Below are 14,147 nucleotides of genomic sequence, written 5' to 3'. Positions count from 1 at the left end.
TTGGACCCTTTGGACTTTAATGTAGACCAATTTGAAAACAGGACCAAAAATGAAGAATCTACATACACAGTTAGATTTGGCATATCAAAGAACCCCATTTATTCAATTTTTGATGAAATCAAACAAAGTTTAATTTTGGACCCTGATTTGGACCAACTTGAAAACTGGGCCAATAATCAAGAATCTAAGTACATTTTTAGATTCAGCATATCAAAGAACCCAACCGATTCATTTTTTGTCAAAATCAAACTAAGTTTAATTTTGGACCCTTTGGACCTTAATGTAGACCAATTTGAAAACAGGACCAAAAGTTAAGAATCTACATACACGTTTAGATTCGGCATATCAAAGAACCCCAATTATTCAATTTTGATGAAATCAAACAAAGTTTAATTTCGGACCCTTTGGGCCCCTTATTCTGTTGGGACCAAAACTCCCAAAATCAATACCAACCTTCCCTTTATGGTCATAAATTTTGTGTTAAAATTTCATAGATTTCTATTTACTTATACTAACGTTATGGTGTGAAAACCAAGAAAAATGCTTATTTGGGTCCCTTTTTGGCCCCTAATTCCTAAACTGTTGGGACCTAAACTCCCAAAATCAATACCAACCTTCCTTTTGTGGTCATAATCGTTGTGTTTAAATATCATTGATTTCTATTAACTTAAACTTAAGTTATTGTGCGAAAACCAAGAATAATGCTTATTTGAGCCCTTTTTTGGCCCCTTATTCCTAAACTATTGAAACCAAAACTCCCAAAATCAATCCCAACCTTTCTTTTGTGGTCATAAACCTTGTGTCAAAATTTCATAGATTTCTATTAACTTAAACTAAAGTTATAGTGCGAAAACCAAGAAAAAATGCTTTTTTTGGCCCTTTTTGGCCCCTAATTCCTAAAATGTTGGGACCAAAACTCCCAAAATGAATACCAACCGTTCTTTAGTGGTCATTAACCTTGTGTTAAAATTTCATAGATTTCTATTCACTTTTTCTAAAGTTAGAGTGCGAAAAAGTATTCGGACGACGACGACGATGACGACGACGCCAACGTGATAGCAATATACGACGAGAAATTTTTCAAATTTTGCGATCGTATAAAAACTGCACCACATGAAATGTCTACGACCAGGCAAAAAAGTAAGCTTTAGTTATTGGCTTTGCAAAAAAATTGTTTTTAGCCTGCAGGTATGCCAGTCCATTAAAGTCGTAAAATAAGCACATTTTTCTTGATCTGTCACTCCACTACTTGGTAATATTTTTTTGAAAACTATCGATTTTTTTTGAAATGATAGGACATTTTTTGAGTGGGAACTCACTTTTGTCCAACACAGATATGAACATGTTTTATTCGTCATTATGTTGAAAATTCTATTTTGGCATTGAACAAGGCCATGGTTTTCCCAGATTGTTTATGACTTCTGATTATAAAATTACATTTCATTTATCATTTTGTCATAAATCAGGCTGTTGGTTTACTAGTTTCATTTCATTACAATGTTGTCACGTATTATACAGTATCAGTGTTGCTTATTGTTGAAGGCTGAATGCATGGTGACTTATAGTCCTTTAAATCTAAATCAATTTGACTTTGATGAATATTAGTCTCATCTGCAATCAATCCAGTTCCTCATTTTTATAGTGTCAGATGAACAGATAATGTACCTTTTTTAAAAGGAAGACATAATAATCTAGTATGATCACCTGCATCTTATTAGTAAAAAATATTATTGAAGGTGAACAACTCTATTAAGAGATATCTGAACATTTCAGACATGTTGGCATAACTAAAGAAAATATCTATTGATATAATAAGTTTTCATGATTATAGGAAAACAAGGATGTGTCCATAGTACATGGATGCCCCTTTTCGCACTATCATTTTGCATGTTCAATGGACTGTGAAATTGCATAAAAAAATCTAATTTGGCATTAAAATTAGAAAGATCATACCATAGGGAACATGTGTACTAAGTTTCAGATTGATTGGACTTCAACAAAAACTACCTTGACCAAAAACTTTAACCTGACACTCACACTTTCATTTTCTATGTTCAGTGGACCGTGAAATTGGGGTCAAAAGTCTAATTTGGCTTTAAAATTAGAAAGATCATATCATAAGGAACATGTGTACTAAGGTTCAAGTTGATTGGACTTCAGCTTCATCAAAAATTACCTTGACCAAAAACTTTAACCTGATGAGGGACAGACGGACAGATGAATGGACGAACAAACGGACGCACAGACTAGAAAACATAATGCCCATAAATGGGGCATAAAAATGGGGATCATTCCTGGACAATAACTTTACTCAGGTGTTAGCTGGTGATTACAGTCATGCAGACTTAATTGTAGATTTTGTAAAATTTGTCATTAAAAGGCAATAACTTCTATAAGAAGGTGTCTGATAGATTTATTGTATATAGTCATTAGGTGGATATCATCAGTCTGAACATTATGCCTCTGTCAGAATTTCTCTATAGGGGTTTTCAAGATAATAGACAAATCTTGCATTTTACCTTTATTTTTAGTTGCATCAACTATGTTTTTGGCAGGCAGAGTCATCAAACACATTTTACAGGACTGGATAACTCACTGATGATTGTTGCCAACTTTAGTTATACTTTGCTTGGTAGATTTTAATTTTGTAAAAGTTAAGACAGACACCAAAGTGATGGGAAAATGTTTTAATGTGCACAGTTCTATCAATTCTACAGTCACAAGCTTTAATTCTTATGATTAAAATTGATCTTGAATTAGAGTAAAATGTTCATCACTCATATCTATTTTTACATAAGAATTTTTAAGAAATGATTGCCCTCCTTTCTTCTTGATTTAGCTGACTTACTATGTTTTATTTAAAACAAATTGTAGATCAATATGTGAACAACCTTAAAAAACAGTGCAGTGATTAACCTTAACTATAAATACATGACCTGTCTCACCTATAATATTCTATTATACCAGCATCCTCTAGTGAATCTAAACCAGCCATATGACGGTGTTCTGTAACGCACTTTGCCAACTCTTCAATGCTCTTTTGTTTTTGATGATGATCAGCATCTTCCCAGACAAGAACCACCTCCTCTACTTCCTCTATTGTAACAATAGGTTCTGATGCAGCTGTACCATCAGGATTCTCTACCTCCATTTCTACTTCCATCTGAGTCTTCTCCATTCTGAATACAAACACATCTCATATAGATGAGATCATATGAAAAGCCCTGGTTCTACTAAGTACTCAATATAGTATAAATCATATCAATAAGCCTTGGTTCTACAAAGTACTGTAGATTCATTGTTATTCTTTGGATTCCAATTTCGTGGGTACAAGTAAACCACAAAATTCAATGTTCCATGAATGACAAATTTTCTATAGGCTTGTATGCGGACATCAGCAAAACCATAAATAAGCAACCCAACAACACAAAGGCCCTTAAGATATTCAGTGGTCAGATAGAGAGGAATGATTAAGAAATGCAACTAATGTGTGTTATATTGGTGTTTCATGGATATAATTTGATTTAAGATAATCTGTTCTGTTTCCAGTACCAAATGAAATTAAGAAAAAAATAGTCTTAGTGTATGGAGTGAATTTATATAACATTTCCAAAAAGTATCTTTTGTGAATATATAACAATAAATTAGTGTTGTCATTCAAATTTAAACCGCTTAGAACGACCAAATATCGAATACAAAAATTAACGTTAACCGGTTAACTGGACAATTTTTCAATTCTGATAGATTTGATCTCCTGGTAGACTATCAGTCCCTGAGGGTATCATCAGCTCAGTAGTTATAACTGACTTGATTTTTAACAAACCTTTCTAAAATTGTGTGTTTAAACATTTTAAAATTTAAAAGAAACTAAGATTTTAACTCCATAAGGCAAAGTTTGCCGTAGATGGATTTGGCTATTTGTTTTAGGTCTTCTTACATTGTATAGCTCTTAAACTGTTTCTGTTTTATTCACCCATGACTTTCATCTATTTGGCTTTGAGCATTCCTTGATGCAGGTATATCCAGAAAAGCACTATGGGTGCATAAATTTATAATTGAGTTGTTTTCTTTTTTCTATATAAAAGTGTATTAATATTAATAATTCATTTTGTTGAATTTTAAAATTATCGTAGTGCTACTTAATCAGATAAACCAATTGTCCAGTAAATTGATTGCATTTGTTATTCTTGAAAAGACAAGATGAAAAACATGATCCTCCTGTCATTGTAAGCAGTCGATTTAAAAATATAACTGACAAAAAATACCTTGTTTCAATCAGAATATCTTGATTTTCATCACTTAGCAAACAATTGCAAATCAGATCTTGAGTGGCAGGTATGGCTGATCCATTTGATACACATAACACATAAAGGTAATCCAAAAATCTGCAATAAAACAATTTAACATCTTTAGTGTCAAAGAAACCTTCAAATAAATCATATTTATCATCAATAGAGTTGTAGTAATAATGTATATAAGGCTAACTTCAATTGAATCAAATAACATTCAACCTATCATCACTACAACAAACTAGTTGAATTCTAAGCTTTATTTCACCATAAATACCCCTGCTGTAAGTATTTATTAAATAGGAAGATAATGATTGATGAATGAAAAAGACCATCATACATTTATAGCATCCTTACATGAAGCTTTCTTCCAACTAACATGTAGCTGTGATATGTAGTTCCTGGGATCATGTGACAAACAAGTTTTCTAAGGACTAACAGACGAATAGAGGAAATCAATTATACTTTTAAGCAAAGGTATTTTCAAATTTACCCCGCCACATTATGTATATGCCTGTCGCAAGTCAACAGCCTGTAATTCAGTGACTGTCATTTGTTGCTGTGTAACTTATTTGTTTTTCTTTTATGATTGTGAACATAAATTAAGACATTAGTTTTCTCTTTTGAATTGTACAAAGTATTTTAAATATAAAATAGTGCTGTAAATATGGAAAATACTGAAAAATTTATATAACGTTATAATATTTTTAGGACTTTTAGCTTTTACCTTTATACATAGTTAGGCAGATTAATGGAGGTTTTCCATTCAGAATGATAAATATTTGTAAGAGTTCTACCCAGTGTCTTGTTTACTTTTGCTGTTAGTCACAGGCTCAACAACTAGAGGCTCTAAAGAGCCTGTGTCGCTCACCTTGGTCTATGTGCATATTAAACAAAGGACACAAATGGATTCATGACAAAATTGTATTTTGGTGATGGTGATGTGTTTGAAGTTCTTACTTTACTGAACGTTCTTGCTTCTTACAATTATATCTATAATGAACCTTGCCCATTAGTAACAGAGAAAAATATTTGGTAAAAATTTATATAAATTTACCGAATTAATGAAAATTGTTAAAAATTGACTATAAAGGGCAATAACTCCTTAAGGGGTCAATTGACCAGTTAGGTCATGTTGACTTATTTGTAGATCTTACTTTGCTGAACATTATTGCTGTTTACAGTTTATCTCTATCTATAATAGTATTCAAGATAATAACCAAAAACGGCAAAATTTCTTTAAAAATTACCAATTGGAGGGCAGCAAGCCAACAACCGATTGTCCAATTCATCTGAAAATTTCAGGGCAGATAGATATTGACCTGATAAACATATTTATCCCATGTCAAATTTCCTCAAAATGCTTTGGTTTTTGAGTTATAAGCCAAAAACTGCATTTTACCCCTATGTTCTATTTTTAGCCGTGGCGGCCATCTTGGTTGGTTGACCAGGTCACGTCACACATTTTTTAAACTAGATACCCCAAAGATGATTGTGGCCAAGTTTGGATTAATTTGGCTCAGTAATTTCAGAGGAGAAGATTTTTGTAAAAGATTACTTAGATTTATGAAAAATGGTTAAAAATTGACTATAAAGGCCAATAACTCCTAAAGGGGTCAACTGACCATTTCGGTCATGTTGACTTATTTGTAAATCTAACTTTGCTGAACATTATTACTGTTTACAGTTTATCTCTTTCTATAATAATATTCAAGATAATAACCAAAAACAGCAAAATTTCCTCAAAATTACCAATTCAGGGGCAGCAACCCAACAACAGGTTAACCGATTCATCTGAAAATTTCAGGGCAGATAGATCTTGACCTGATAAACATTTTTACCCCATGTCAGATTTCCTCTAGATGCTTTGGTTTTTGAGTTATAAGCCAAAAACTGCATTTTACCCCTATGTTCTATTTTTAGCCGTGGCCGCCATCTTGGTTGGATGACCGGGTCACGCCACACATTTTTTAAACTAGATACCCCAATGATGATTGTGGCCAAGTTTGGTTTGATTTGGCCCAGTAGTTTCAGAGGAGAAGATTTTTGTAAAAGCTAACGCCGGACGACGACGGACGACGGACGCCGGACGCCAGACGGCAAGTGATGAGAAAAGCTCACTTGGCCCTTTGGGCCAGGTGAGCTAAAAATGGGGAAACAATTATTTAAAAATTTTCCTCTAGATACTTCTCTTTTGATTGTTAGAAGCTGTCCAAGTTTTGTAAAAATCCAGGATGGTTTATGAATCTAATAAATGTTATAAAAACTTTAACTTTAGACTGTATGTAATGTTAACTGGAAGAAAAACTAAGTCCATTTATAAGTCATATACAGAAAAAAACATGAAATTATTTTTTACAAATTTCCTTCTAGATACTAGCTTTTGATCTTATAAAATAAGAATTATGTGCAAGTTTGGTTCAAATCCGGGATAGTTTAAGAAAGTTATTTATTTTTTCAAATTTAAACCACATGGTGTATGTAATTTAATGTTAACTGGAAAAAAACTAAGTTCATTTATATGTAAAATACAGATAAACAGGGTTTTTTACAAATTTTACTTCTTGTTACTATCTTATGATCATGAACAAGCTTCTGTCCATGTTTGGTAGAAATCCTTGATATTTTAAGAAATTTAATAAAATTTTAAAAACTTTAACCACAGGAAGAATGTAATGTTAATGGGCAGCAAAACTAAGTCCATGTATAAGTATACAGATAAACAAGATTTATTGTTTTTCAAAATTTACTATAAGATGCTATCTTATGATCATATTCAAGCAATTGTCCAAGTTTGGTACAAATTCAGGAAAATTTAAGAAAGTTATTAAAAATTTTAAAAACTTTAACCACAGAGTGAATATTTGTGGCAACCCAGCTGATGACAACAACAGGAACATTCTTCTTTCCTTCTTTTGAAATTAATTTAAACATATTTATTTATAGTGGATTGGGAAACAAGTTTTGCAACTTATATTAATCCCTTTCCACTTTGCGGGTGCGAGTGCTGCCTTGTAGCGGCATTAGCCTACTCTTTTTCGAAATCTACAAGGGTGTCTTTAACGTGCAAGAGATTGAAATTTTTGAAATTGATTCTGTGAGCTGACATTATTACATATATGATAGTTCTGTTATCTGACAGTGCATGGCTTGAAGTGTGGAACATCAGCAGATTTACTTTTGGCTTTTACATTTGTATCATGGCAATAACATACTGAAAAGAAATTTTATTTTTGTTTTACAGCAGACTTTTCAAAAACAGCCTTGATTTTGCAGGTCATACCAATAGACCCTACAAACAGTTTTTGAAAACATGATCTAAAATTTCTAAACATAGTACTGTAACAACATTTTATACAAATGTCATGGTAATATATATCAATAAAGAAAAATCTTTGATTTCAGTAACAGCATATGTTTACCTTGGTTTTCTATTCCTTCTTACAAGACTGACAAATGTTTCTATTTCTTGTTTTGTAATGTGAGCTTCTAGTAGTTTACGGTTGTTGTTTAGTAATGCAGTAATGGTTTCCTCAGCTAACACATCATACCCTATTTGTTTTTGCATGAACGCAAAGTGCTTGGCTATATACTCCTATAAAATATTAGTATTTAAACATAAAAGACTAAATTTATATCATAATCATAAATATTTTCATCTCAAGTAATTATTTTAAGATTTTAAACATTGATGCAATGACCATATATAACTTTTGTATAAAATTGTTTTTTTATCCAAAGCTTTAATAATATTTAAAATTTATGTTTCCTTTAAGAGGGTCGAAAGGTATTGAATTATTTCGTATCAATTTTGGTCGGTTTTCAATTATGTGATTTTTTTTAATTTTCATATAAAAAGATTTTTGTACAATATATGGTCATTGTAAAATCTATCCAGGAAAACATTTTCATACCTCACAAAATCTTGCATGACAAAAGCTTGCCCTGCCTGCACTGTCATGTTTCCATGTTCAATTAACCTAAACATCAGGCAAAACAAATTTGATTTGCATTTATTTTAAATAGTTAACATCCCAGTGAGCATGTGTACCAAATTTCAAATAAATATAACCAAAACTTAATAGTAAACTACCTTACACAAAAACATTTACCTGATACAGATGAATGGACAGACAATGAGACAAAGAGGCAAATGAATGGAAAAATGTTTAAAAAATGTATAATAAAATATCATGGCAAATCAGTGGTTTTCAGAGTGGTAGACCAGGAGTCTAAATAAAAGGCAATAGATTTTTTTTAATATTTGCCAAAATTTAGTCTAAATGATGCCTTTTTTTTTTTTTAAATGTAATGATAAGTATGGATCACAGCATTTTTCCAAGCTACAGGTTATGCAAAATTATCAGATTTTCATGATAAACCAATAATGTTTGACAGAGAGAACACTTAACAATAAAATTTTAAGATAAAATATGAGAAGAAAATTCTTATAATGAGCTTTCAGAAAATAAAAATAGAAATTGGAATCACCAAGACTTGTTTTCTTGCTACAAAACGAAATTGGTAAATTCCCTTTCTTTTACTTTTTAATAAAATAAGGTTACCAGAGCTATCTTCCTTATGTGTCAAGGTGGAAAAAGATTCAATCATTGTTCTACAAATGTGTATATATATTCTATCAAAGATATTCTATTAAAGATATTCTATTTAAGAGATTGTGTTCTGTTATTTTACAATCAAAGATGGTGGAGGACATCCAATCTACCATAATTACTTTTGTTTTTTATTGAACCTAAGTAAAATCATTGGTGAAAAGGATTAATCCTGTATAACTTGAAACTCTTGGTAAAACATAAGATAAGGGTAAAGCTACCTGATTTTTTCTGTAATCTTGCTGTGACAATCTTAGAATGTGATAGCAAAGTTTACAGATCTGTCTAAAGGGGGCATGTCTTTGGTTAGCTAATTCTTCCATTTCAATAACTGGTCCATTTCCACTAAATGGTGCTTTTAAAATCTGAAAAACCTGAAAGAAGTGTTGTCATCATAAGAAACAAATTTAACCCCTGATACTTTAATTCCCATTCGTATAGAAAACTGCATAAAACATGTGTTCATGCAGAAATTATTGAAAGCATATGAAACAAGTGACTGGTGAAAAAAATGTGAATCCATTTTTTAGCCATTGCATGCATATACCATAAGCTTAGTCTTCTGTGCACGATTTTATTATTTTATATGAATCCATATCGTGAAATCATCAAAAAAATATTTCACTTGGTCAGAGTTTTGAAAATATGCCAGCTAATTAAATGGTTGTGTTTGGGAACCAAGTTATCTGATTTTTGTCTTTGTAAACAATAAAAAAAGAAGCATGGATATTCAGGTAAGCTTGTGTATAACATGTAAAATAAGATAGTTTATTTCAATGACAGAGTGATGTTTACATTTGTTTACTGTCTGCCAATTTGGTTTTCCCCTTCGCACTTGCATATTGCCATCATGGTAATTTTGAGAGAAACGTCATGCTATGGGTAACTAACTGCCTGCCGACAACATGTTGATGAATTATTGGCTGCAGATAATTTAAATTGTACAAGTCAAATCAAACTTCAAATTGAAAAATAAATGATGCACATGTTTTTATAACTAAATGGCTAATTTTTATTTTAAAACTGATGTACACATACTTTTTTCTGATGAAAATTCTTTAATTTGTTCAAATTAAGAAGAAATTTACTTTTTTTCTAATTTTCAAATTCCAGCCAACAATTCACTGTCCCTATGTCAAGCTTTCTGCGACAGAAGTCACTTGGTCACATCTGGCACTTGGGCTAATAATTGTCTTTCTGTTACTTGTTTTTTCCAAAATGATGTTAATCCTGTAAGGACAACTCCCTTAATATGCTGAAGCTAGGAAGGTGAAATAATAATCATAATACTTTTCAATCTACTTTAAAATTGAATTTTACCTGTTTAAGGATATTCTGTTCTCGCAGTAATTTTTGTCTTTCTCTACATTCTTTAGATTTCAACATTTCTACTTTTAATGGATCACCACCAGTATTGTGAGATTCTTGCATTGTCACAAAGTAAATCAAATCTGACAATAACTGTGTTAATACTCTATAAAGAAATCATAAACAATATTCAAATAAACATAACTTTGTCGACAGAAGGTGGAGTATTCATGAAAATACTTTCACTTAACCACATGTTTATATTCCAATTTTAAGTCAGGAACCTAATTAGAGTTTTTATGTCACCCTGACGGATGTCGGGTGACATATTGTTATTGTACGATTCTTTTTCTTTTCCTTATTATTATTATTCCACACTTTTTTGTCCAGACTATTTTTCGGAATTGCTTGGACCAATGGTGATGGAACTTCACCATAATGTTAAACACCATGTCCAGATGTGCATCCAGGGCATTTCCAACATGGCTGACGTTGTCATGGAAACAGAAATAATGTGATAAATCGGGAAGTCTTTCAAAATGAATGAAACTTCATGGAAATGTTACTTGGCATGCGAAGACTTGCAATCCATCTTTGGAATTTTGAAAATGGCGGCCGTTGCCATAGAAACAGTACAAACATGAAAATTTGTAAAATGCTTAATACTTTCTGAAACTTAGCAGAATGATGTATTGTGAGTTAATATGTTAATTCAGTGTTGAAATTTTTCGAAATGGCTGCCACTTAGTGGCAATGTTGCTGACCAGGGTGACATCTGCTATTGCTCGCAATGGCAGTTCTAGTTATCTTTGTTTCTGCTTGATTTTTGTGTGTGTGTGTGTCCTAAAAAGAAGTTGGTACTGATTGTACCTATTAATATTGTATTTATCTGTTTATAGCAAGGCCTGCTAGTAAGCAAAGCAATGCTTTAAACTGATCATTACGAACATTCATCTGTACATTTGTTTGTCAAACCACTGAATGGATTTCTCTAAACTTACAGATAATCTTAAGTGTCTTTTTAAAAGATATAGTATATTTTTTAAAAGATATAGTATCTAACAGCATTGTACATCTGCTGTCATTTTTTTTTTTATCTGTCTCTATCTTTACCATGTTTCCTTATTTTTCCAATATTTTCAAAAGACATTTTCGTGTTAGTATTACAAATATAAATAAACAGGACAAACAAATCATAACTTTTGTTCTTCATTGTTAAGTTGTTTCTCAAAATAAATGACACATATTCATTACAAATATAATTGATAATTATTTACACATAAATCTATAGTTTTCATGCACTAAGACATAAATATGCAATGTAGTTTATTCCTTCAAACAGTTTTTTTAAACCACCTTTTTCCCAAAACAATTTAAATATTAATGACATTAAAGAATGTTTCTTAACTTACATAGTTTAAATTTGATGGCACATAAAAAAACTAATACATTGAAAGTTATATTTAGATATCTTAGATAATTTAAATACTTTCAAACTAATGAAAAAGAAATGAAATAGGCATCCAAATAGATTTTGACATGTGTAACTCAAAAAAGAACCAGGTTTATTATTAGGTACATCAAACAAGGATACATAGAATATATTTTTTTCTTATTCCTACAATACCAGTAATAATTCAGTGTGACTTGGATAGAGAGTTTACTCATTGGCACTCATACCACATCTTCTGATTTTTAATGAAGAAAAATATTTCCCACCTTTTTAAGCTTATGAAAGTAATATAACCAAAAAAGAAGAGAATAAACTTGACTATAGCTTTTAAAAAAAAGAAAGAAATGAAATACATTTTTAAGCAGTTGTTCAACACTTCTACTACACTGTGCCAACTAATCTTCTACTTTCTAGAATACTAAATGCATACAGTACACAATTGCTCAATGCATCTCATATAAACCCCTAAATATTTGTTTTCTTCAATTTGTATAGAAACAGTTACGATTATGCAAAAGATGAACTAAGGGCAAAGAACACATTGATGATAATATATATTAAGAAAGTTTTTCCCTTGTTTAGACACTGATAAAAGAGTTAAATAAATCATTTATCAGTTCAATTTATCATACATGTATACTTATAAAATAGAGAAGGGAAACAGGGAATGTATCAAAGACACAACAACTTATGGCCATTTAAAAAGAAACATGAGGAATCAATATTATTTGGCTAAAATATTCTTTCAAATTTTCTCTAAACAGGTAAGTGCCATTTTTCCTATTCATTTTACACACGCAAAGAACTTTTTGAGATGAGCACCCTGCCCTCCTCAAATCCTTGCTAAAGTGTTTATGCACGTAAATAACTGTTATAATTTGTATATCAATTTTATCTAAATAGTTACTAAAACAACAAATTACCTTATAACAACATCTACTCTTCTTTGTTTGAAGGAAAAGAGGGAATACATATTTTGAAAATGTATGAATAATAGGACGACAACATGTAACACATTATATAATTGGGAGTCTCAAAAGAATCTAGATGAAAAACTATTGCTGACATATCGTTTGGTTAGTACATGTAGATGATATTCAAATGGATAAACAGTTATGAAAGGACCACAAATTATAGCTGATGCCCCTGATTTAAAACCAAATATTGTATAGTGTAGAAAACATTACAAAGTTAGAAGTAGCACTTCAATTAGTTGTGTCAGAGGCCACAACAGTTATGATTTATTCTATTATGAGAGGTATTGTTGTTCATTTCAAAACATGTTTTGCCAAATTAATAAGAGTTAAAAATAAGGTTTGTAAAAGACAATACTCACTTCATATCAGTATTGTTAAGCTCCTGTATTGCTTATAATCATTTAGACCAACATTTTTATTTATATCTATTTTACATGAGTTTTGGAATTGTTTGACACAACGGCAACAATAAAAATAAAAGTGTTTTTTTCTTGTTTAATTAGGTTTATGAGCAGCTTGCTTCACAATAAATTAGTTTTTACTCCTTGATTAACATGTATAATAATTTTTAGTAACATAACTTATTAAACTATATAGAAATAATAGGTTGTTTTGATTCTTTTTCAAGGTACTATATAATCTGAACAGTGCACTTAAGATGACTTGAATGTCAGAAAGTATGCTAAGGGTTGCTGTCCCATGTTCCTTTGCCTAATTGGACATGGCAGTAATCAGCAAATCATGTCGATCACTCAATAGATAGCTTACACTCAAATATTTCTTCCTCAAACTCTTTAAGCATCCACAGCCCAGTTAAAGACTTATTTACACTTTTAGGTATTTAGCTGAATTTTCTCAAATTAACCTTCTGACATCAAATTTTTTAAATGTGACGCAACAATTTGCAGGAAATTGTTTGATTTTAAGTAAATTTCTTGTATTGCTATTGAGTGTCCATAACCTTATATATAAATCAATAAAGGATCAGGGTCTATTTGGTTTGAAGTCCTACATTCAAGTTTCAGCTAAATAACTGTCTTCTGTGTAAATAAATGCAAAGAAGTGAACATTTGTTGATATTATCCTATATGACTTTTTGGCAGGACGATAAATCTAGGGCCTCGGTAATCTTTTTTTTTTTATTATTTCATGGGTTGTTGGTCTTTACATTATTCAAATTCTGAAAGTATTTTTTTTCAAAATTAATCAATTTTAATGGTGTATTATTTGGTTGGAAAAAAAGGACCCTTCCATTGGGAAGTTCATGATTTTCTGGAACAACGCTAAATACATACATTTTATAAACAATATAATTAGTGGCAATCTCTATTTATCGACTGTCCATGATACCACATGATGTATCAGCCCTAAACCGATATTATAATTCGAAAAGAGCTCTCAGCTTGATATGGATTTGATATTAAAAAAGTCATATAATAATTAAGAAATAATTCATGGCAGCCGTAGATTTGTTTTCATTTAACCATGGGTTGGGCTTTTATATTCA

The 14,147-nt window shown here is 31.0% G+C and overlaps 1 protein-coding gene across 5 annotated transcripts in view; it reads right to left on the bottom strand.

Moving 5' to 3' along the window:
• Positions 1–14,147, bottom strand: part of LOC134725567 (inositol 1,4,5-trisphosphate receptor type 1-like) — a 248,363-nt gene that overhangs the window by 143,215 nt on the left and 91,001 nt on the right. For all 5 annotated transcript variants that reach the window (XM_063589500.1, XM_063589516.1, XM_063589525.1 and 2 more), the window contains 5 exons: positions 10,223–10,376; positions 9,124–9,276; positions 7,712–7,884; positions 4,266–4,385; positions 2,946–3,179 (listed from right to left, as the gene is read on the bottom strand). In XM_063589500.1, the coding sequence (XP_063445570.1) occupies positions 2,946–3,179; positions 4,266–4,385; positions 7,712–7,884; positions 9,124–9,276; positions 10,223–10,376 (834 nt within the window). The remainder of the gene's footprint in view (positions 1–2,945; positions 3,180–4,265; positions 4,386–7,711; positions 7,885–9,123; positions 9,277–10,222; positions 10,377–14,147) is intronic.

This window comes from Mytilus trossulus, chromosome 1 (genome assembly GCF_036588685.1).
Source record: "Mytilus trossulus isolate FHL-02 chromosome 1, PNRI_Mtr1.1.1.hap1, whole genome shotgun sequence".
Taxonomy (NCBI): Eukaryota; Metazoa; Mollusca; class Bivalvia; order Mytilida; family Mytilidae; genus Mytilus; species Mytilus trossulus.
Note: the sequence above shows the minus strand (reverse complement) of the source record. Positions and strands in the feature narration are given on the sequence as shown.